The sequence below is a fragment of the Agelaius tricolor genome, unplaced genomic scaffold, assembly GCF_023055355.1.
Source record: "Agelaius tricolor isolate 1412-34295 unplaced genomic scaffold, bAgeTri1.0.p SCAF_2, whole genome shotgun sequence".
Lineage (NCBI taxonomy): Eukaryota > Metazoa > Chordata > Aves > Passeriformes > Icteridae > Agelaius > Agelaius tricolor.
The window spans coordinates 52821981-52848268 of record NW_027269262.1 but is presented as its reverse complement, the minus strand read 5'-3'; the positions used below and the strand labels follow the sequence as shown (position 1 = coordinate 52848268).

Here is a 26288-nt window from a genome sequence, read left to right as displayed (position 1 = left end):
TGTCACATCTGAAATAATGACAGGAGGCTAGAAAAAAGATGGTGTTTAGGATATTTGCGAGCAAGCTTGTGAAAAAGCTGCTTGTTGTTCATCCTGCAACATTTGCACCCTCACCATCAGTACTCAAAGCTCTCTGTGCAGATTAATATGATGAAAATGTAGTGGTTTTTTACATTTTAATATAAAATGGCTATTGAATTTCCATCTCAGAAAGGCCTTCCAGACCTGAGGAAATAACTGCTTTGAGGAACATAACTTGGACCGGTTGCCTTTCATGCACCATGGACATTTAATTTCTTCTGCTGTGGGAATGGGAAATGAGGGAAGTGCACGCTGGGATGGTTGCTGTTGTGAAGGATGTTCTGGATGGGGTTGCAGTCAGAGGCAAACCACTAAAATACACCCAGCATAAACCACCTGAAGTAAGATAATCCCCTTCATCCACAAACTATTCTACTTAAACAACTTAGTATACAACACCTTGTTCCATTTTACTAGTATAAAATGATTAATACTCAAATTACATCAGAATTAATTCAAACTGTGCCTTACATCATTGTAACTGAAAAATCCTTTACAAAGGGCTGATTTCTCTCTCCTGTTTCTAGTTCATCAACCTGTACATACAATGGATGTGCACAAGGAGGATCTCCTGCCTAAGGCACTGAACATAAAATAAATAAACAAATGACAAATATTATTTTATCTCTTTATTTTTTTTTCCAGAATATTTTAATATTGAAGCCCAAGTTGTTATTTTCAAGGGACAGGGAAGGGGGAAAGGAAAGGGAGAAAAGTTATGAAGACAAATTATTTTATTTAATTTATGGTTTTGTGAATGGTCATTTCTGTAGGCAACAAAAGGTTGTTTTCTTAAAAAAAATAATAAAACAAACAGCACCATTAAAGAAAGCATGATCCCTGAATTCTAAACAAAACACTGTCTTGAAACACAAAAAATTGCTAAAATGCTTGTTTCACCCAGTCACATCTGGTGGGGTAACAAAGCAAAGCATAACAGCATTAAACTGTAGCAATCGTGCTGAAACCAACTACACCCCCTTCTGAAAATTCAGAGAACCACTTTCCGAGCTTGTCCTGTGGGGATAACATTTTCTTTGGTAGAGGACTGAAGGAGGGTATTTACTTCACTGAATGCAGATAGAAAAAGTATCTATGCACATTAGGGATCTCCCCAATAAATCTGTATTTCTCATGCATGTTAGGTACGAGTGGATTTCACATTGCTGTTATACTGCAGGAGTAATACTGCCCTATAAAGGCATAGAATGGCTAATGTTGAACAGATGTAAACATTCAGAATACTGACAAAAAAAAAAAATTACATACACACAAAAAACCCTGTACTGAAAATGTGAACCGAGTTAAGTTTCCATAAAGCAGAAAAAATATTTTACAGCAGTACAAGAGAATTATGGCAACAAAGTAAAGCACTTTTCTTGTAACATTCATGAACAGTACAAATACAACAAAGTTATTCTACGGACTAAATTATTCTTTAACTATCAAATATAGTACAAAGCGAAATATTATGTGCTATAAAAGAAGCAGCTCCTTAAATTAGACTAAAAAATGCTTTTTTTTTTTCTTTTCGTTGGTTTTACAGTGACAAAGCATGATGACCGAAGACAACAGGATTTCATAGATTCAGAAACATTTAGCCACACAGGTCCATGATAAAGCCACTGAATATTTCGCTGCTTCCCCCCCAGTGCTCCGCAGAGCCATGGAAGATGAGCTGCTGCGCTGCTGCCAGGAGACTGCAGAAGTCATTCAGTGTTCAGAGCAGGGCCCTTCATGTGCGTCAGCTAAAATGATCCCTTTTGGTGACACTTCTCAGCTCATCTCGAGTGTTTATCCTGGTACTTCACCACACCTTGGAGAAACTGCTAAACCAGAGGCTACAATAACGATTCTGAAATTGTGCGTGTGTTCACAAGGGGAAGGGGGTGCAGCATAAGGTAATTTTACTTCAGAAATTGCATTATAAAGCACCATATGCACCAGCTTAAAAACTGTGCAAGGAATTGCAGGGCCCTGAAAAACCGTCTGCACCTTCTGTAGCTTACCCTGACAACATGCACCACCCTCGAGAAGAAAGCCTATAGTACAGAGAATATACCTTTCGCTTTATGGCTCAACCTTTATTTTTGTCTTTTAAATGCTATTTCGTGTACTAGATCTCAGCAGATAAATAAAATGCAAACAGGGAGCGTCCAGTTCACCATTTCTTAATTATTTTTAACATTATTTCAAAGGGAGTTTCTGCTTGGAAAAATTATTTCGGAACAGAAACACACAAACACACTCACTGCAAATGCCCTAACGTTATCTGCATATCTCACAGGTATGCAATTAAAACAACAAAGAGGGAGGAAAGAAAAAAGCGTTTCTCCCTCTCACCCAAAAGTGCTGCTCCAGGGGTAGGAGTAGGGGGACAAATTTTGAGATTTAAAAACAAAAAAAAGGTAAATTATACATGCTGGACATTGGGACACATACGTACGTACACACAAACACAGAGCAGTGTGTTCTTAAGTAATTCTTCCACCACTTTTCAGTGCATAAACTATTAACAACCCACGGTGCAAATGGCATGGTCATCAGAAAACACAATGACATTGAGCCTGAAACCTGAACAATCAAACAACAACAAAAAAATGGAGCAATTCAAAATTAATGTCTAAATGTGACTGTTTTCTTACCAAAGGCCTAGGGTCACTCTTCCCTAGGCATTTGTGTGATACCAAAATCCACGTAAGGTTTTCAGTCACGCTAGGATTCAATCAGGCTCTCGCATCACCGTGGTTGCTTTTGAGTATTTTCATACCCTAAACCTATTCTGTAACAACATTTCACCACCATTGCTAACTAATTGCTTGAATTTATTCCTGGTGCATCTCCAATGACTCCAAAATGAAAGGAGTGGAACTGCACTATGGAAGAGTTTGGTCAGTTGTATAATGTAACATAGCACCATCCAGTCTAATGCCATTTAAAATACATTTTATCATGACCTCACACATGCAAGTTGCAATCCTGATACAAAAATGACAACATGACATGAATGAGTGACCTATCACATCAGTCACTCCCCTTACCCTTCGAACAAAGGAAAACTATACCGTGGCCAGAATTTATTTCTGTATTATGTCAGTCAATACAAGAACTATTTCAAGATGCAAGTACAAACAAATATTGACTTATGTGCTGTGGACAGGAAAACCTGAGCTAGAAATAAGGATTCCCAGCAGGCTTATATAAACATAGGTAAATAGAAGTCTAAGACTGGTTGCTCTCTTTTGTTTTTTAAATAGAAGATCCTAGCTCTACCAAGTATAAATACAATGCAATACAATTCCAATACAAAGGCTCCTCAACTATGAATCTGATATATATTAACTGACTACACTCATGCTTACTCATGAGTATTGCCCAGTTGCTGTTTCACCAGCAGCTGGCATAGCAGTGGATGCTAATTTTCACTTGGTGACTTTTAGGTTTTTGCTTAGCTGGCTTATTTTCCTACCAGAAGACCTGAAAGTGCTGAGAAGCCGTTCCTTAGTTCACATCATATTAAGGAGCACTTTTGTATAGAAAAAAGAAAATATTATTGTATCAGCAACAAATTTGTTAGTTATTACAAATGGCCTTTGTACCACACAGTGTCAAAAATAATATTGATGTGTTGCTAATTACAATAAAAGAGAACATCAAGGTGCACCATAGAGCTTCCTATGACAGGAATGTATGTTGTAGATATTCCAGCTCACTTTTAAGACAACAAACGGCATTTATCATGTTCGTGAAAATGGTCCCGCAAGAAAATAAATATGGTTCCTTCCTTCAGCAGAACCTCACTAATATGCCCCTGAGCCAGGGAGACCAGTTACAGCTGATGAAAAGCACACAAACAAAGATCAGACAAAAAAAGTATGCTCTAAAATACAGCATACTTTTCATTTCCTAAATGTAGCTCTATCATTCACATTGGTATTTCAGAACGCAACAGTTCACTGCACGAAGAAACCAAGCAGTCTTACATCTCACACATTCTTACTACACTGCTCTCTTAAAACTGTGCAAGGAAAATCAGTTTTCTTGGGCAGGCTGTAAGGTCTTTGGATTAGTGAGGTTCTACTGTGATGGTAAAAAAAACCTGTTTCTCTTGATGCTGACATTTGGGCAGACCCAACCATTGGCAGGTGACTTGAACTCCACATGTTGTGTTCTTGGAAGTGGGAGTAAAGAAAAACCCAAGGTGTTTTCATCTCCCCAGCAACTGCATGTGCTTTATCCCTTTATAATATTTTCCTTTTAGGTGAATAGGACTCCAAAATCACCATTTTTCTTTTCTGCTGTTATGGTGGCTAGCACATCTGGAATGCAGCTATAGTCCTGAATGTAAATACAGTACTGGATAACTACTGAAGGTTACTTTAAAGATGCAGTATCCCTTTTAAAAATACACTTCGCTTCCAAATTTCTAGAAGGGGTCTGACTTTCTTTGAGAGAAAAAAAGTCAGTGTTGTAAGTACTTCTAAGAACTACTTTAAATGGCAAAACTCTCAGATGTTATTGAAATAGAGTAACTCACATAAGAGGAAAAAAAATGATAAGCTAACATTCAACCAATATGCAATTAAAATCTTTCCTTATTCATTCATCAGAAGATTACACCATTTTTAGGCCACAAAAAGACTACAACCTCGAGAACCAATGACCTATGTCTGACCTTATTTTTGTATATATTTGGGACTGACAAACCTAGTGGACAGATTAGAGAGACAAATACAAATAAAGACCATTTGAGTGAGAAACAGGAAGAGAAAAGAGATTTCTAATCTCCAGCAGAGAAGTTACCTTCTCCAGACTCGCCAATGTGTTTCCAGTGTTGGTCCTGCTAACTCACCACAAATCTTTCTCAAGGAATCAACAAAGAAGAGATGATGAGTAAGATTTGAGTTCCACAGTCCCTGGCAGGCACATAAGGAAACTTCTCTAACCATCTAAATTCCTTTTTAAAATTTCTTTTGTTAGGTGAAGTGACTACATTTTAGCACTAGATAGTGAAAGTCAATTGAAGAAAACAATCTTGTCAGCAAAAAGACTGCAAACTGACTTAGAATCTACAATGGTCGGCACCCCACACCTTGCCACTACCCCACTCACACCAGCTGCTATTCAGTGTGTTATTCATTCTGCATAGTTACTCCACTTCTTACAGTGCTATTCTTCCACTGATCTTTAACCTGCAGCTCATATCAAATATCAAACAGTGGAGAAAAAATGTGCTGCACTTTGTGCAAATAAATAGAAGCTACGAATTACATGCATTAATGCATTTTTCTTTTTCTTTTTAGCACAGCAAGAGAGCTCATAGATGCCTCAGTAACAAGGCTATCTTTTTTTTAAACTACTTCTACAGGTCTCCTCTTCTTCCCAGAAAATGGCACTCAGGCAGAATAACTAATTTTTGAAAGCACCATGTAGGAGAAAAAAAGCAAAACAAAAAACCAAATAAACAACAACAACAAAAAGTTTAAAAAAATCAATCCACTAATTGCAAACCATTAGTGGCCTAAACTGTTCCAATTTCTCTGTTCCTTTGTCCTGCTCTCCCATGTTTATAAGGGATACTGCATCTTTGACTGAGCTCCTACCGCACCACCAGACAAGCTACACACAGTTTGGAAGGCCCTATGCAGTCATCATGACAGAAAGCTCCGCAGCCTTTGCACACGATCATGGCTTTCAGCCTGCAGGAGCATTTCAGTTCCAGCTCGTCGGCGTTGCTGCTGTCAGCAAATTTCTGAACCGGGATCTGCGCGTTCTGGCTAGACAGGCCTGTGGCAGTGTTTGAACCACTTCCTAAAATCCCAATCGATTTCTCAATTGCAGATGCCGCCCTTTTGAAACTTGTGCTACCAAAGTGTATTGTTGGATAATTTCCACAGAGCTGCTGCTGCTGCTGCTGCTGCTGTGGGTGCTGCGTCTGTATTTTCTGAGCAGCAAGTTGGGTAAAAGGCTTCTGTGGCTCAGAAAGTAAATAGGAAGAGAAGTCTGCATTTTTTAATGCAAACGCTTTTAACTGTTCTTTCACTTCGTTCTGATCATAGGAAGCTTGTTTCATGCCCAGTTCGCAGCTGCTGCTTAAACCTTCCTCAAAAGAAATAGGTTCAGATTTTATATTGCTACAGATGCTTGCTGGCTGAGGCCAACTAAGTCTTTTAGTGGTTTCCATAGTAACTGTCGGTTGTTTTTGATCAGAGGGGACTTCTGCATTTGGGTGAGATGGGGGAGGAGGTGGCAGGGGCGGAGGGGGAGCAGGGGGATGCGTTAATGTTTTACTCTGCAGAGTTTGAGAGGCACTGGCAATGTCATCACCTTCCTTAATTTGAATATTAGGGGAAAACACACTTCCTAGCCTCAGCTGGTGAGCTGCTGTAGAAATATTCACGTCTCCCAAACCCTTCTGTTCCAGGTGTCTGCTAAAAGCAAATGAGTTGCAGCCAGGTGGGCCTTTTGAAGTAGTTTGCAACAAAGCTGCCGTAGGAATGGGGCCTCTTGCAGCCATGGACATTTGGTAAAAATTCTGTCTATGTGAGGTACTGGCTTCTGCGTGAAAGCTGCCATTTTTATCAATGTGAAATAAGCTCTGCTGGAAACTGCATGAAGGCAACGGTCTCTTCTGCTGCTTGATCTCTGGGCTGTGAGCGATCCGGCTCTGAATGGCATGTTTGTTAAGCCACTCCTGCTTAAATGGCTGTCCGTGCCCTAGCTGATTCATGCTGGAACTAATTACACAAGGAGCCACTTTAACATCTGTGTCCATTGACACCTTCCCAGGCTCACATTTAATTTGAGCATGTTCCCCTATAGTCCTGGCCATCCTCTTTTTCGGATGGTTTTCACGCTTTCTGATTTGTAGCGGGGCTATGCTGCCCGCTGTATATCCTTTACCATCTGGATTAGGAGAGTTGGAAGCATGTTCAACGATATTTCTCTCAGCCACTACTGTTTTACATACTGAGGTAGTTTGCAAAGGCAAGGGAAGCCTGTTAATTTCTAGTTTGGCTCCTGATCTGGGCTGCGGCAGCACTTTTTCTAAAGGCAGATTGCCTTGCAGTAACTGTGTCACTAAGGGGTTGTTGGCCTCCACTGACGACAAGCGACAGCTGGAGCCCCCGGCACTCGTAACTCTCTTTAGGGTTTCTGTTGTCAGGGACAGGGAGTCTTCCATGGAGTCCGCGATGGATGTCTTGGAGGTCTGCGGTGGCTGCACACTCGTGGCTATTTCTGCACTCTGGGCAGGCATTTCAGGTCCTGTAAAATCCTCGGTGTCCATCCTGAAGCACTTGTCAGTCTCATTAGTTTCCAGTTTAACAGGAACAGCAATGCTTGTCAAAAGACTCCTGGATTGCAGTTCTGAAATTTGTGTGTAACTGGAAGGTTCACTTTTGACATTTTTCAAGCAGTTTTGCTCTGTGTATTCCTTATGCTTACCAGAGGTAAGATGGCTGACCACCGGCTGGTCTGTATTCATTGCCTCCTCATCACGCCAACAAATTCTATTGTTAGTGTTGTACTGATTGGCACAGGCAGCATTGGCTTCATTTTTCAGTGCTGAAGGACCTCTTAGTTGCTCAGCAAAGCCTTGGCTGGTAGTAACCGCCTCAATTAATTTATCTTGAGGAGCAAGAGGCACTTCTCGAAGACTTGAACAACCTGCCTGCAAGTTTTTGCTGTCTTGCTTTGCTGTAATGGTGAGAAAGCTGGAACTGTGCTCAAGGTTTTCATTAGCAACCACTTCAGGCCTGCTTATGACAGACACCTGAGGACAAGCTATACTTTGTAAGGCAGCTTCTGTCCTTACAGGTCTGCTCTGCAGGTCAATGCTGTTCTCCATGTTTTCAATAGAAGAAGAAAGTGACAGACTGGAATTCTGGTTCGTAGTGTGGTCAACAATGACTTTACAAGGTATAGACCTATTCATGGCAGTTTGTGTAAAGCTCAGTGGATGAGATTTACCAGAGAGATCCATTCGGCTTCGTGCTCCAGAGCTTTTTTCTAAGAGATCAGCATTCAATTTAGTAGCGTTATCATAAGAGTTTATTGTCACCATGTTACCAGTAAACATTGCGATAGGTGGCCTTGCAACAGAATCTGCTGCTGCAAGGGCCTCACTGCAACTTAAAGCTGACCTGACGGTAGTGTGGATGGAGACAGTGCTCTGCTCGCTACACCTGGTTATGGCTATCTTATCAGAAGGAAATCTGTTGGTAGCCCCCACTGGGGGAATCAGTACAGAACTACCAGAGAGATGATTTGGCAAGTTACTTGCAATAGATGAAGCTGGCACAGTGGCATAATGACCGGAGACCGCGTTATTCACATTATTACTGGGTACTGGCAACCTTTTGTCATCGATGGTGTTTGATAAGACTGTGTTGTCTATGGAGACCGGTACATTACTGTTATCAATACATTTTGGTCCAACAGTTATGCATGGAGTATCAGCCCCTTGGATGGTTTTCAGCATATTCATATTACAGGCTGAAATTGCTGTGTTTGCGCTGTCAACAGACATTAACACAGAGGATTTATCAACAGAACTTGCAAAAGAAAGTTCTTTAATTGCTCCAGACATAGCAGTGCTGCAAACACACACAGAGACTGAACTTTTATTATAAAGCACTGGCACACTGTTACTTTCAGTAGAGGTAGATGAAATAATTTTCTCACACAATTGTGGCACAGGTATATTTTCATCAGAACTGTGCACAGGTATCTCAGTAGCAGTTTCTGGTAACGTAGCTGTGTTAAGGGACTGCTGCAATAAAGTGGTGGTCTCACGGTGATGAGAAGACTTGTTGCTAGGGGACCTGCAGTTAGGATTAACTATAATGACACCAGTAGAACCTTCAATCTTCGTGTCAGTAGTCGTTGGTATCTCCAGAGATGAGGTACTACTTTCCTTTGAGCTGAACTGTGACTTTGATTCTTTATTAGTCTGGAGTAAATGAGCTCTGGCTTGATGCTTTGCAAATAGCTTGGCCTTTGTTTGCTCCTTGATGTGTGCCAGCGTTCTTGTCTTCCCACCTTCGCATGGGGTCCCCATTGCACCAGAGACTATGCTGGCAGCTGCTGCCACGGCCGCTGCAGCCGCAGCTTCTCTTTGGGCTCTTGCTTGCTGAGCTCTTGCTTTGATATCTGCCAGAGTTCTAGCCCCAGTGTTTCTCCCACTGCTGACTGATGTACTTGGGGAAACTCGAGGTTCTGGTTTAGAAACAGGCTGGCTCTTGATGATAAAAGGTGGTCCAATTTTTGAAAGCTGGATCTAAAGGAAGAAAAAGAAAAAAACCCAGTAAATTTTAATGAGATCATCAACTCCTTAAATAACCAGCTGTCTCTTTAAGGGTCAGAGGAAGGTAATGAAAGGAATTACTGTTCAATGCAGGTGGACAAAAACCTGCTAAAACTTAATGATATTTATGTTTCAATATTTTATCATCCTCCAGCGTGAATAATTGACACCTGCATTAGCCTACTCACACTGATCCTTCTGACAGGAAGAAAGATTGAGCTGGATGACAACATGATGCTTATCAGATACAATTTGTCAGACCTGTTTTATATTCAGTGCATCTACCTGAGATGATCAGCAAACCTCGTGCAGTGATACTGGACAAGAACTTGCAAGCAACCCCTTCCTGCAAACATGTGAAAAAGTAACAATCACGTAGTGCCCTTCTCCTTGGTCACCAGTGATTAAGCCTGTGTTTTGCTCATAAACCAGACAACAAATCTTGCCATTAGACAGGATGTAGTGGTATCTCCACTGAGCCTGTTTTCCAACTTCCACGATGGAGGATTTAAGAGGTGTAAAAAAAGTAAATCACTTAAGGATATGCCTTTTCTTTCCTCACTTGCATTTTTAAGAGACTCACTTTCAGTACATCCCTGGATAACTCTTACAGTACTGCACTTCAAAAATTAAATCCTCAAGATTATAAATAGTAAACTCACAAATATTAAAAAATTAAATACCTAGCACTTTAAGCAAAACAATAACCTGTAAAATCACTGGAATTATTAGGATGTTTCCAATTAGGCATATAGTTTTTCAGGATTAAGAATCCTGGAACCACTTTGTAACTCATACACTCTCTCAGGATACCCCAAGGTTGGAAAAAAAATTCAATTTCTTAAAATGGACATATGCCTACTGGCTGTCTCTAGCAATAGGACTTAGTGGTTAATGCTATGACTTATCTTCTGAAAGGAACTGAGTAGAAAATTAGGTAGTATTTGTAGAAAAAGTAGTCATAAGATATGATGGGAAGTGACAGCCATACAACAGAATGACTTACAGAACTGGGTTCTTTTTTCCTCCTTTAATTACAAATGATAGGGGTTTGTTGGTGAGATGATACAAGAGCCAAATTTTTTTACACAAAAAGCATACTGGAATTGACTGCTCACAATTCTTCAAAACATTCTGCTTTCAGTTTCAGCAGCAACTCTTTTCAGTTTCCACTTTGCATTACCAGAACTCCTAGAGCTCTAAGTACTTGGTTATTTTTTTTATTATTATTATAGTATTGACCTTTCTTTATTCCCTAGTGATCTATTTTCTTTATGCTTAGAGAGTTATTAGAATTTATTACGCTAGATAGAACCTTCCAAATATGAAAGACTATCACTAAACTCAGAACGGGGCTAACTTCCAATTGCATCACTGCTCTTAAAAATAAATTATCTGAAATATGCTTCTGCACTAGTGATTAAAGCCTATTAGTCTATTTGCCCTCCTGGCCATATTAACAATGTTCAGTGACTGCAGAAGTTAAAAATAAATGCAGAAAAGGGCATTTCTGAATAATCAGGAACTAGTATTGCAAAGTCAATGGCTTAAATACAGTAAATTGGATCTTAAACTTGGCTGATGTCATCAAGTATGAAATTAAAACGCTCAAAACACTGAGCCTATATATAACTGAATCTACAGAACTCTCTGTTATGAAAAAAACCCTTTTCAACTGAAATATACTTTCTTACATAGCAGAATAGTACACATACAAGTGCTTGCTTAGGTGGTGTTATTTTTTTACCCTTTGCTTTGGCATTTACAAAGGTGTATATATATATATATATATCTATATATCTATATATATCAGATACTTCCCCCAATAGGTCTGTTTCCAGTTAATTCTACAGGGAAATCTTATATTTCATCCTGCCCCAAGCCTTGGGCCTGCAAAAGGATCTTCAACTACTCTGGCTCTTGGTTCTATTGCTGGATTAAGGTGTTGGTTGTTTTTTAAGTACTGGTTATGATAACATTTATTAGTCATGCTTGCTGGAAAAGACATCCACAGAAGAACAAGCACAAAATACAGATGGGAACAAGCACAAAATTAGAAAAACAAGTGCTGCATATGAGTGGTGGGGAAGATCTTGAATTGGATTAAACCAATGGATCCTGGAGAGCTCTGCCACAAACAAAATCAATCTTTTAGCAAAAGATTGATTGACCCCTACTGAACAAGTGTAGATATATCTGTATCAGAAGTAATTTGGCATGGTGGAAATGTAATAGTAAAGCAAAACCATCAGTACTAACAACCCTTATACATCCCCAAAAAATATACCATGTACTGTGCTCGTATGCAGTTCATAGAGGGACATAATAAACATTTTGTTTCCAGGCCACCCTGTTCATTCATTACTTTACCTTAAGGGGTGGAACTCGGGGTTCCTCTCTGGGCGGCTGTTCTTTATCAGATGGACTTGTTGATGAAGCACTACGATGAGGCAGGTCATCATCTATTCTAGCTCTCTTCTCTTTACAGATTCCAAAACCGTGCTGTTCTGCTGTTTTCCTCTTTGGGATCTCTGGGTCTCTACTTTCATTTCTTGCTTCTGGTGATTTTGTGGATTCTAAAGACTTGGAAGAATGGGAGCTCTCTAGACGACTTTGGGTGCTGCCTGTTAGCTTGTGAGATTTACTTCTGCACACTTCAGAGAATGCAGCTTTCTCTAGAGATGAGGTATATAGTTTATCATGTGCCTTTGATGGAAGCAATTCGATATTTTTGCCAAGTGATCCTTCTGATAAGACAGATACCTCTGAGGGCAAGAGTGTACCTTTCTTGTCACCTCTTTGCTGAACACTGTGATTTTTATTTTTGATCACCTCTGGAGGAGTGTGTTCTGGGATAGATGCAATGTAGGATTTCTCAATTTCAGAATGTGTCTTACATGGCTGATGACTGAGGTTCTTGCTTTGGGACTCTTCCAATACTGAAGTATCAGGTATAATTGTTAGTGGACCAACTTTCATATTTTCAGGGGCACTCTGAAGTTGTTTTGGCTGAACCAGATTCTCTTCCTGAACCACCTTAGGAATGACAGAGCTTTCTTCTTTCAGAGTGGGAAGGGAGTCCTCCAACAAAGGTGATTTCGTTTGTTGCAGAGTAAGTCTTTCACTGCTTGGGGAATTAGAAACTGGAGATATCTCTGATGGAAGAGGCAAACTACTTGTCACAAATGTTTCAGAAGTTAGAACAGACGATACTGAAGATGTTTCTGATGCTAAAGGCAAATCAGACATTGGAGATGTTTCTGATGTTAAAGGTAAATTAGAAGCTGGTGATGCCTCTGATGTTAAAGGTAAATTTGACATCAAAGATGCTTCTGAGGTTACAGGTGAGGTGGACATCGGAGAGATTTCCGACATTAAGGGTGTGTTCAAGTTTTCATCACTGGCCTTCTGCTGAATATCACCTTCAATATTTTCAGAACTGGACACTTCAGATGAGCAAGCTGTTTCAAGAGATGCTGGAGTACAGGGCTCCTCTGAAGTCGATTGAGTGTCTCCTCCAGGAGAGGCAATACAAACTTCTGGACTTCCAGAGGAAAAGGAAGTTTCAGAAATACAAGCATTCTCAGACAACTGCTCCTCAGGGTCACTATGAAGCTCCATATCCACTGCAATGCCTCCACCAGTGAACAAGGAGCCTTCCAGAGCAGCACTTTGCATTTCTGGCACAATTAGGTCTTTTGCAGACTCAGAATCCTTCTCAGCTGTACCGCTGACAGAGTTTGTAGATGAAGCTGATCGTGCTGGTGATATGCAATCCTCCAGCTGATCTATCACAACTGACATCTCCTCCTGAGGGCATTCTGACTTCAACTCTACTTTAATTTCAATGCGAGATCCAGTATCAGTTACATCATTCATCATGACACAGGACTCAGTGCTGTCTGCAAGCTGTACTGCCTCTGTTTCCTCATTTGTGCCAGCTGGACTTACAGACTCCTCAGAAAACTCATGTTCTGGCTTATGATTCTCCTCCTGGCATTCACAAATACTTGTCTCGACCTCTTCAGCAATTTCTTCTTGAATTACTGATTCTTCAGGTATCAGTATATCCTCAGAATCTGCTGTTAGATCCTTGACAGGAACCTGCTCCATACTACAACGAGATGGACTATAATCTCTCTCTGGTAAAGCTTGAACTTTAGCACCTTTCTCCTCTTGATCCTCAAAGGTTGCTTGCTTAGAAGGACCAGGTGTGCCAGAAGATCTGCACAAAGAATTGCTTTCATCTTCATCATTGTTCTGCACTGCAGTGAGCTTCTTTGATTCTCCTCTTGACATTCCCAACCTAAAGAAAAACAGAAATTAAAATAGATATTTCCATCACATTAAGGATAAGGGAATAGGCTAACCTTTTTCACCCACATTTTTTATTTCCAAAAAATACATATTTTCAAGTTTACAATAGTGGCTTGCTTAAGTGGTGGCTAACTAATTTATATACACTTTTATGTATTATGGAAACCTAACTACTGAGACTTTCTTACAAGTGTTAAAAGCCATTAATATTTTTAATATAAGTAACCTCTCTGTCTACATTCCTGGTTTTTTGTTTTGGTTTTTTTTTTTTTTTAAATATCAGCACAATATTGCAACACTGGTTGAGCATCCATTGCAGAAGAAATGCACAACTGCATCATCTCCTAGTGGGAGCAGTTGTAAAGGAAATCCCTTTTTCCCTGTTCCGCCTGCTTTTAGGGTTAACATAGCTGACAATATGAAAGAAGTTCAACATTCTTAAGGAGCTAAAAGATACATATTTACAACCTATGCATTCATTCTCAGGGATGAAGTGCAAAGGAACCATGTATACTATGCATGCTTCTGAAGATTTTCTTATCTTTGAGCCTGAAAATACTAGTTTAAATAAAGTTTTATTACATCAGCAGAACTAAAACATCAAAAAACCCCCCGAAACAAAACTAAAGCCAAGAGATGAAAAAAAAAAGGTTGTTTTGAAAAATGTATGTGCTCTAACATCCTCATTTCCTTCTAAGGCCAGTGGGAGTACAGACGCTCAGCACCTTTAGGAAGATTTTCCAAGCAGACTTTATGTCTCAGCAATTCCATAATAGTAGAAAATACACAAAAGCTTGGTGGGAGGCCTTAAAAGAAATTTCATGGTCTTAAGGATCTTCTAATCTGCTAAACAGATCTCTGTTATCATTTAATCAGAAAATAAAGAATAAAATGGAAACAAGCAAGCATAAAAGATATTCAGAAGCTATGGAAGCAAAATTGCTTATCAGTGGGTAGCCAGAGGATACAGAGCTACAAAGCCCTATTCAGATGAAAGTACAGAACACACAAAAAACCAAAATCTGTGGTTGTGCATTTTAAAAACACTGAACACATGTATTATAGTGAGAGCTGTAAACCCAAGAAAAAACCCCAAACCAACCCAGCCTGGAACTGGCATCCCAAAAAGCACTCTTAATTATTAGTATTGCCTACTACTAGACACTAATAATGAACAAAGTCTCCCTTTGCCATCAATATGCTGAGGAAGGACCCTCTAGAGAGCAATTCAGAGCAGCAAATTCACAATTCCCACACTGAATGCATTTCAGAAGATGTGCCTTTGTTCTGTATAGACTATAAGTTGCCCATGTGGTCTAAATTCAGGTTGTAAGTTTAGGTGAGTAAAGTTTAGTTTACCAGGGTTTTGGTGAGTAACTTCCTCTAAAATTCCTTGTGTTAAGGAGCCAAAATTATCTCAGGAAAATGGGAAGGGGAAAATAATCCAGTCCATTACTGAAAACTGAATCAATGGTCTATTTTCTCTAGCTGGTTTACATCATGAAAAGATACTGCTTGATGGTTATCTTCATGGATTGAAAATCAGCAAAGGGATGAAGGACAGAATAAAGGTGAATGAAACTGTCACAAGGACACTACACAAATACACACATTCTTGCAACATATTGAAGATAAAGAACTGTAAGTGAAATAAGATAAGGCAGATTAAGGCCAGCAGAACATGTACTGAATTTTAATCATTTTTTTCAATATTGGAAATACTACCATGTTGAAGAAGAAACTGAAGAAAAAGGCTTTCTAAAGAAGAAGGCTCAAGATCAGCATGTTTAAGGCAATCTCAGATTGCAAAATAAACAGCTGATCTGTCTTCTCCCTTAGAGAAAAAGACACCCAAAGTTTGCAAAACAGCACAAAAATATGAGTGCAGCAGCAAGCAGATTTCAATGAAAGTGCTAAGGACAGGATTCAACTGGTCAAGTAAGGGCACTCAGTCATCCAGTAAAAAAAATCAAAAAGCTACTCAAAGATATATGAATGCTGATATTCTAGTGCTGTGATAAATAGTACTGGCTGGGGGGGTGGGGGGGAAGAACCAAAGTAAGAAAAGGATTAAATCAGCAATAAAATTTGGAGGAGGCTTACCCAAAATTAAAGCTTTGGTCTAGCTGATAGTACTATCCTGACATGTAACTCTCAAAAGTGAGAAAAGAGATAATATATTGACATAATAGAGTATAACCCTTGCAATCTTGGGGCAACAAGCCAGAAGAATGTGGATTTCTATCAACATGCATCAGCTGATCCTAGATAAGTGACTGCAGAATAATGTTTTGTATTTTGAAAAAAGTCAGAGAGAGGAAAAATGAACAAATATGAGGAAGTGGAAAAAGAACAAAAATGGATGGAAGTAAACTGCAACTGATAGTGCCACGATAAACAGCCTGGGTACAGAAAAGAGCGAACACAAGATGCAATGCTGAGAGCTAACAGGGAAAAAGCACCCTAAAGTCTTTGATTGCTATCAACTGTGGAGTGCATAAAAATGCTTACAGAGATTCTGCATCTATTAATAGTCCTTCCCTAAGTAGAAGGTGAAACTTGAATTTACTTATGGGATATTAAAAGATCAAATTCACTTAAGTCAGAGCAAAAATACTACTCTGTAAAGTGACCAAGTTAGCCTGCAAGACAGATTCATTTTGCAGACAGTGCATGTAAGAAACAGCTTGGGGAAGCTTACAAATTCTGCTAGTTCAGTCAAACCAACATGGCTGAAAAGAGACACAGCCCAATCATACTGAAAGCTAGTTTAAAAACCAAAGTGAAAAAAGGCAAGAGAATCACGGAGCTGCAGCATATCCTGAGTTGAAAAGGATCCACAAGATCACTGAGTCCAGCTCTTGCCCCGACACAGGACTGCCCCATGAACCAACACAAGGTGGAAGCTACAGCAAAAGCTACCATTCAGTGAGTAAACAATGAGGAAAAGTATTTAAGTCAGCAAAGTACATCTGCCTACATAACAGCCAAGCAGAAGAATGCAAGAGAAACAGTGCAAGCAGGGGATAGGGCAGGGAGGACCAGATTCAATACTTCAGTCAAAATGGAAATGATGTGGAATATGACATTTTGCATAACAATGTTGATGTCAGAAACCTATGAAACCAAATGACATGTATCATCACAGACTGAGCAATTATCTGCCAAGCACCAGGATATCCAGCATTCAGCCAGCACAGCAGGACTGCTGGCTCTGCAGAATTATGAGCATCATTCTCTGCGCATGTGACAGCAATTTTTGACTGAAGAACTCCTGCATTGCTGGTAATAAACTTCTACTTCTTGTGGAAGGCCCTATACCAGGATATTACACAGCCCTTTCATCCATGAAAGGTTAGTCACCGACTCTTCTATTGACATGTATAATGAATAGCCATTATGTTCTTTATCTGAAAACCTAACTAGTATTTTTTGATACTAAAAGGAACAACATCTGGACTAAACTGAAGTCTCAAAGTTGTTTACTAAGAAATTAAGCACTTTACAATAAGACAGTCTGACATATTAAGAACCTAGAATTTCCATTATATGTAAAGATAAGGTGCTGTAGAAAAAACACTGGGGGGGAAAGCATCTAGCAATGGTGCACAAAATAAAATACTAGAATGGATCTGTCCATTTCTTGCCTCATTTTCACTACATTTCCCAGTGGTCCAAGACAGCTGATTGTGAGAAGTAGTACTGTTACTGCAGGAACATTTTAGTTAATCTTTAAGATAATCAGTTATATGAAGGGTTCCCTGTCCTCTGGATTTCTTAAGTGAAAAACATCTGACAGCAAAACTAAGACAATTTATGTAATGATGGTTCCCATTTAACAATTTTTCTGCTATGTAAAATGCATACATTTGATTGAGTAGACAGTGAGATAGATTGAGAACTGACTGAATGGCAGATCCCAGCAGGTTGTAATCAGTGGCACAGGCAGTATTTGGAGGCCCATCACTAGTGGTGTCTCCCAAGGTTCAATTCTGGGCCTGATATTGTTTAACTTACTCATCAATGACTTGGATGAAGGGGCAGATGCCTCCTCAGCAAGTTCACTGACAGCACAAAGCTGGGACGAGTGGCCAATACACCAGAGCCTGTGCAGCCCTTCAGAAGGGCCCTGACAGGTGGGAGAGATGGGCAGGGTCCTCCTGCATCTGGGGAGGAATAACTCTGGCACCAGCACAGGCTGGGGGCTGACCTACGGGGAAGCAGCTCTGCAGAGAAGGACATGGGGTCCTGGTGGATAATGAGCGGCCATGGGTATTCTGGAAACATTACAAAGAGCATTCAAGCAGGTTGGGGAGGTGCTCCTGCCTCTCTGCTGCGCCCTGGTGAGGCCACAGGTGGGGTGCTGTATCCAGCTCTGGCTCCTTGGTACAAGAGAGACATGGAGCTTCTAGAGATGGTCCAGGGGAGGGCAACAAAGATGATTGAGGGGCTGGAGCATCTCAGGACAGGCTGAGGGAGCTGGGCCTGTTCAGCCTTGAGAAGAGGCAACTGAAAAGAGACCTCATCAATTTCGGTAAGTGCCTAAAGGGAGAATGTCAAGAGGATGGGGCCAGGCTCTACTTGGTGGTGCCAGGCAACAGGACAAGAAGCAATGGGCAGAAACTGAGGCACAGGAAATTCCACCTGAATGTGAGGAAGAACTTCACTATGCAGTGACTGAGCACTGGAATGGATTTCCCAGAGAGTGTGGATTCTTCCGCACTGGAAAGCAGCCTGAATAAAATCCTCTGCCATGTGCTCTAGGATGACCCTGTTTGAGCAGGAATCTTGGACCAGATGAGTGACTGTGGTCCCTTCCAACCTTACCACTCTGTGGTTCTGGGATATAATTAAAAAATACTTTTAAATAAAAAGAAAAAATCAGTAATTGCTAAATAGCTAGTTTATACTTTATAATAAATTCTTAGTATTTTTAAAAACAGAGATATAATTGTAAGTATTGATGAATTGGCTTTTAAAATAATTTCTAAAAGGAAAATTCTTGGATTTTAAGAAGATATGAATCTCCTTAAATTTTTTTTTAAACAAATGAAGATAAACACTGAATCCTCAGCTGCTGAAGAATGCCATTGCTGTATCATCATCTTCATCAATGAAATTATGCTGACTCACCCCAGTTGTGCACCTGGAGTGATACTATATTTAATTTTAGTCAGTTAAAAGTGTTTATTTATTCTTTCCATCTCACTTCTAAAATTAAAGTAGTCATTGTCACTTTCATTTGTCTCTAGCTAACATTTTTTCTATGTTATATATTCTTCTCAGGCCAATGGGACATCTCAGTAAAAAAATCAAAAACTATTTGATTTCAGTAACTTTGCAATAGCTTAGAAAATATAAAACAAATTAAAGCATATTACAGAAATATTGCTACTGCTCTTCTCATCTGTATTTATAGTTTGCAGGAGGGAGGAATTGCCCTACTGCTATCTTTTAAAAGATAATTAAAAAATATTCACATGCTTGTGTCTTAAGCTCTCTTTGGAATGAATTTTTATGGATGACTTATGACTCTTTAAAAATGCAATTGTAATGCAAGTGCAGACACACGACTATAATTCTACCCACAACTTCTTATATTGGAGAATGACTGCTCTTGATAACTGCTTTATTAAGTTTTACAGCATATGACCGTGCTATGTGAAGCATAGAATTATATTTTCATTTCCTCCTAAAAGAAAATATAAAAAAATCCTTTTATTTGCTTCAGTACTTACTTTTCACCATAAAACCTTTCAAAGAATTTTTCTTTCCAAGGTTCTGTTTTCTTTTCCTTTTCAATCTCCTGTCTGATGCGCAACTGCATTTCTGGTGTAAATTCTCCTAAAAAACAAATACTAACATATTGAATAAAAGTTGTCAAGGATTAATTTAATACGGATAATTATAAATTGCAAATACAATGATGACATACAGTGATTTCTGATACAATCATCCAGCAATGCCAAATGAAATTAATGAAAACCAAAAGGGTGACATAGAGATTTAATTCATCATATACCATCAGTATTTCAAGGGTATATTGGCAGGGTTTAGTTGCATGCATTCATGTTTCCAAGGCTGACAGTGATGAAAATACCTGGTTGTTTTTTTTTTAACTCTCAAAATAAGCTGCCACAGCAAGCTGCAAAAATGTACTCCAAATTCAAAATGGAATCAGCAATTTCTCTTTTGCTGAATTACTGGTCTATTACAGTTTCTATTCTAAAAGTATTTCTCAAATGTAGAAAAAAGAGACATTCTTCATAAAAACAATTAACCTTGGGCAGACCTGAGAGCAAGCAGAGAGTTACCTTCTGCCAGTCGCTGTTTCCACCCTTGCGCCGCGTACGCGAAGAACTCGTTATTTAGAGCGGAGCTACTGAGGCGCAAAACTCCATCGCTCCCCATCTAGAAAATAAGCCGTGGTAGCAGAAGACAGTGTCAGAAACAGCGCCAGCTGAGATCACATCAAAACACAGTTTCAATTAGGGGAAATGGGGGAAGTGTAGGCACTGGGAAGAACACAAAATGACTACTACTAAAACAGCATTTTCATGCTAGTCGTTACTGTAAATGGGAGTGAACCAATCCAGCATCAAGGTGCTCTCTTCAGTCATAAGTGTTACTGATGATAACTCAGTTTGCAACTGATTGATGGGCTTTAATCACAGCCCTGCCTTGAGACTGTGTCTAGAGGCATTGTACGCACCAAAAATCAAGATCATTATTGTACTTGTGCATCTGCCTATAATATGGTACAAAACAAATTAATTAAATGCAATGAAGACAGTAACTTTGGTGTTTCTAAATAAACTAATACTCATGTTAGCTAATAAGCTGTATTGGCCAAAGAGTGGATGACAGGCATTTCTTAACAAAAGAACTGATATAAACTCATCACTGAAACTGAAAACAGCTCTATTCATAATTTTATAGGCATCAAAAAGTAAAATCTGTAGAAGAACATTAGAATTATTTGTATTTTCTACATCTGTCAAATATGCAATGATAAGACAACATTAAAAGTCTTAATCACAGTATTTTCTACAATATTTTTTAAAAGCAATCCAACTATTGAGCTGTCTTTTACCACAAAACTTAGTGTATATTTTCAGGCTTGTGAGGATATTTCTGTTTCCAAAAGAATTCTAATAATTGAATAAAGTAATTATATGAAACAAGTTAGCAGTGGGTATCACCTCTAGCATAATAAATAGACAGTAAAAAAAAAAAGTAGCAAATTAAGAAGAAAGCAAACAGCAGTAGAGGTAACGTTGCTAGAACAAGCACTCTCACTATTTTACATCCTGCCAGGTAAGTAAGAGATAAATGTTTGACAACGCTATTTGCAATCTAGCAGTGAAATCCAGAATGTTTTCCAGCATATTAGCAGATGATTTAGCTAAGTAATATCCCCTAGTTCTCAGTGCCTGTTTCAAACAAGACCCAGAAAGGCACAGGCATGCCAGAAACACTGAATGATATTTCGATGCAGTTACCTCATTGAGCTTTATATTTCACTGATAATAGAGGCCCTATTTCAAGAAGTCTTTGTTAATTTACTCATTGCCTAGCCGACATCCTGTCCCACAATTATCTCAGAGGAGTAAAGCAGAAAGATGAGAAATAGTAGCCAGAGAAACAGCAATTAGCATGGACTCTGATAAACAGGCATTGCTAAAGGCATTTCATTATAGTAAGAAAGTAATATGTGTGTGGTAGAGTTCCTCACAGGATACAAACTTACAGAACTGCTGCCTATGCTTTCCTGCTACATGGCATTGTTTTGCCAACATGTCATAGCAGCTGGGTTTAAGTGGGTTGGATATGTAAGGTTTCTATACATCTCATGATGTGGGTTATGGAACACATGCATATTAATTACAGGTAGGCTATGACTAACGCTGAAACTAGAGGAAAACTGAAAGATACAGTGAAACATGCAGCAGAAGCAGCAAGATAATAAAACCAGTGAGGTGAGAAAGGTGATAAAGAGCATGTACTTATTGTATAAATCAAACTACTATGACACATTATCTTCTTCCTGCACGAATGAATTTTGCCAGAAGTACTTAAATTGCACAATTAATACATTAAAGAGGGATTTTTAAATACCAGTCCCTCTTGCACCTGAACAAACAAACCAGTATAGGGTCAAAACCAGCACTTACACAATTTTCTAGAAAGGTGAGATGCAATGTCACAAAAAAAAGAATCACAACTTACTAAACAAACATCTCTTTGTTCCTCTAAGAAAGGTGTTGAAGCTACCTTAAGTTTCAACATAAAAGGAGATGAAATGGAAACACTCACTTGCCAACATATGTTCTACTCCAATCTTCATTAAATTCAAGATTTTTTTTTCTAAGCCTGGCAGTGTTTTGCAAAAAATAGTCATACAGACATTAAATTTGAATAATTTTTAACCACATTTAACTGCAGGATCAAAGGTATGGACCTCCTGAAACTCCATGGCTCATCTGATGACAAACAGTGTAGCCATATCACCAGCCACATGCAAAGATCTCATAGGAAAGTAATGATTTGGGGACAATAACTTTCTGTTAAATGAGCAAAATTATCCAACTTACTCTAAGGTCACACCTCTATTAGATTTCATGCAAAGCTGGAATGTACCACAATAGGTGGAAAGAGATTGCCACTTGTCAGCAGCAATCCACTATCAGATTGCATTAAACATAATTTGAAACTGCAGCCAAGTGTGATTGAGCTATTTCACCAGACTGCATAAATGAAAAGCATTATAAAGACTGCCAAGTTATATTACCATGCGAATACAAGAAGAACAGTATTAGCTTCATTGTAACCCTGTTGTTGTAAGGACAGGAGAAAAATCAAGCTTTGCAGGAAGAGTTACCCCACCTTTTATTTTTGTTGGCTAATATACTTCAGAAAAAAAATGCCAAGTTTCAGGGTGCGAATTTCTTAACAAAATTTCAAAAAGAAACTGTGAACCCCAAGCTAAATGCTAGGAAAGGGTCCAAAAAAATTCACCTGATCTAGTTCACCTGAGAAAAAAGCACAGCCTGGAACCTCAGAACAGAAAGAGTTAGCAAGGTCATGGGTAAAGGTCATTAGTTCTTGTGGACCAGAAAAAAATGCCAAGTAGTAAGTATCTGTAAAAGAAAAAAAAGGGAAGGGGAAACAAACTCCCAAAAGAATAGCAAAAAGGGAGAATTATTTGATTACCTAAGAAGAAAAAATATTATAGGTCAACTAACAAAGGAATAACAGTCCATTTGTAAACTGTATAAAAAACCAGATGCACACTTCACTGCCCACTTTAGGAATGAACCGCAGAAGCTTAGAAATACTGGGGAACTATGTCCACAAGACTGAAAAGACGATGTTAAAGATGTTTAGGTTAAGAAATGTAAGAACAACAAACTAAACATGAAGTCACTGACTGACTGCATGGTAGTCATTGCCACTGACTAACTAACAGGCCTTTCCAGAGACCTGTGTTCATGGGTCCACATAATTCATGGAAGAGTTATGTAGCTAGAACAACCAACATCTAAACACAAGAACATCTAATGGTACAGAACGTGGAAACGCACTTATTAATTGGAGGAGAAGCTTACAATGATCTATTTTAACATGACATGAAAGAATAATTTCAGGCTTAAATATTGTAGAGGGATGTATGAAAGTAGACATCATCATTATCTAGACTTGGTACACATATGGATACTAATGTTAAAAATGGAAGAAATAAAGAGTTTTGCAGCCCCAGTGACTTCGTCCAACTTGCTTAGAAATTTGAGATGAAAGAAAACATTTGCTGGGAACGGAACTGGAAGGATTTATTCAACCAGAAAAAGCTCAAAGAGAAAAGGATGAGGACAAAAACGTTAAAGAAACTCATAATGGCTAAAGAGATAAAGCAAATGAAACAGAAATTTTGAAAATGTTATAGAAAGAATAAAGCACTATGCAGAAAGCAGATGCCGCCACCCAAACTAAGTTAACAAAAAGTTCAATCGTTTAGCCATTTTCAGTTCATTTAAAGATTTCTACAGTGAAAAAGAGTTTGAACAAGTTGGAACAGACAAAACACAAGTAATTTTATGTCTAGTTGTTTTGAAGAAGTCCCTCAGAAACAACAAAACTAAAAAAGATTTTTTATGCTTTTTCTCAATAAGCATGTCATGTGAAATCAGGCTAACATCTCTTATGCTCTCTTAAACTTTGAAGGACTAAGAGGTCATCATTTTATAATGTTAGCTAACAACCTCCATTGAAATATTTTCGTACTTCACTTGGAGAATGCTTTTTCACCTGAATCAACAAGTTAAAGTGGAAATTTTGAAGCCATAGAGTGTATTCGCTTCTCTAAGCTCTGATGATAGAGACAGCATAATTAACCACCAGCTTTAAATTAGAATTTGGAGAAACATGCCAATAAAGCAGTTCTTAAATACACTGTTAATTTTTATGGTATTTAAAAAATGCTGTCCAACAGAGACAGTGTGTTAATGAGCTGGAACAACAAACATTTCTTGGAAAATTTATGTTTCATTCTGTTGGGCTTTAAATTTCTGGGTTTTTCTGATTAAGCACAATGCTAGAATTATGTTTTCTAATTAATACTTTCATGCAGAATTCACAATGGCTTTTGAAAGTTCCTCTTTTTATTGAAAGCAAACAAAAAACCACCCAACCCCAAAACATATCTGTTAAAACCCAGCATCAATTTGCATTACAAAGCAAATGTCAAACACTCTTATCAGAATGAACTGAGTAACCTTTCTAGAACAACTACTACAATTATTTTCCTCCAAGTTCCACTGAAAATTCTCTTCTGAAAATAAGTCAGGGATTATTTTTTTAGCTCATCCTGAAGATGCACACTGGTGTTTAGTAACTATACAACAATTACTGCATAGGTCTATACTGGTAGGTTATCTGATTTTGGCTAGAATCTTCAAAGATACGGAATTAGTCAATCTATTATTTATATCTCTTTCAAATGACTCAAGATTTTCCTAATGTATTTATAAAATTTCCAGTGATCCACTGCACACAGTTCTTGTGTAGTATACTGTGTTTCTTACATGGAAGCTTATGTGTGAATAGCATGCCAATTGACTGGAATCATAGAATAGTTGGAGTTGGAAGGGACCTTTTAAAGGTCATCTAGTCCAACTCCTCTGCAATAAGCAGGGACACAGTGAAATATCAGGGACACATTCACCATTGAGTGCCTTAGAGCCTCATCCAAACTGACCCTGAAAGTTTCCAGCATGAGGCACCTACCACCTCCATGGGCAACCCATTCCAGGTTTCTTCACAAAAACCTTCTTTATATCTAATCTGAATCAACCCTCATCCAGTTCAAAACCATTACCACTCAGTCCCACAGCAACAGGCCCTGCAAAGAAGTTTTCTCCCATCTTTTTCACAGGCCCAGCCATCCCAATTCTCTCAGCCTTACAACAAAAATACCAAACAAAACCAAAACCAACTAACCAAAAATACAAATACAAAAGCAATAAAAATATCAGCAAAGGAAGTGAAGATTCATCTAAATGAAGGGTCCAGTACCACTCATTTTTTATATCCTTTCTAAAAATTGCTACTAACTCTATATTTTATCTGGGGGAACAATCCTATAATTCACATACTTTCCCAAAGGTACGTAAAAGAAATTATCTACAAAAGATGGAAGATATGAGAAAATACATTTTGATGCTTTTGCATTAGAGATTATAAAATATTACAAATGAAAAATTTAGGAGCATTTATATCACACACAGGAAACATAACATTTTATTTATCTGTGCAAAGAGACACCACTGCTGTTTTGTAACATGAATTTGTAAAAATTTGATTCTCTAGCGCTGGGCACCAGCATTCCACTGACCTGTGATTATTGTACAGTGCAGATGGAGCATCTGAAGATACAGCAACTTTAGTGACTGACATTCTGAAGGTAGACACTTCAGAGAGCTTTATGCTCAAGTATTGACTTGACCTACATCATCTGAAATGAGGGAATGAGGACAACAGAGACTGTGTGATGAGCCTCAGGAAGGTGTTGGTAGGTATGACACCTGCAAAACCTACCATTTTCACTGTTCATGATGTCCCTCCACCTTCACCCTAAGAATATATCCAGACATGAGATTGAGCAGATCAGAAGTGACAAGGAGGCTGTAGGAGGCTGTAGGAATCATCATGGAACCTAGGGATGGATCTATTGATATTTTTATCAGCATTGATAGACATATGCCGATAATGAAGTGGTGGTTCAATAGATGCTAAAGGCAGAATGGTTTTGTCATCTTCAACACATGGTGATGCCCCAAGAACATTTAGAGATATGGCAATAGGTAAGCAGTGACTGAAAACAGCCCTTGTGGAGAAAAGGAACATGCTCTATAGACAGACTTGCTTGTTTCTTCAGAATCTGAATGCTGTATTTATATAAACAGCACAATAGTATGGGCAAATCAAATTCAAATAAATCCTGTTCTGTGATCCGCTGCCAAAATAAATTTATTTATAAAAGAAGGGGTTAAAGAAGAGGATAATGTGATGGAAGTGGTACATTTAT

General features: G+C 38.7%; 1 protein-coding gene across 6 annotated transcripts in view; it reads right to left on the bottom strand.

Annotated features, from left to right (window-relative positions):
• Positions 1-695: 695 nt before the first annotated feature.
• ASXL3 (ASXL transcriptional regulator 3) overlaps positions 696-26288 on the bottom strand; it is a 128117-nt gene continuing 102524 nt past the window's right edge. For all 6 annotated transcript variants that reach the window (XM_071418849.1, XM_071418872.1, XM_071418863.1 and 3 more), the window contains 4 exons: positions 20020-20116; positions 19444-19549; positions 11759-13694; positions 696-9361 (listed from right to left, as the gene is read on the bottom strand). In XM_071418849.1, the coding sequence (XP_071274950.1) occupies positions 5681-9361; positions 11759-13694; positions 19444-19549; positions 20020-20116 (5820 nt within the window). In that variant the 3' untranslated portion in view covers positions 696-5680. The remainder of the gene's footprint in view (positions 9362-11758; positions 13695-19443; positions 19550-20019; positions 20117-26288) is intronic.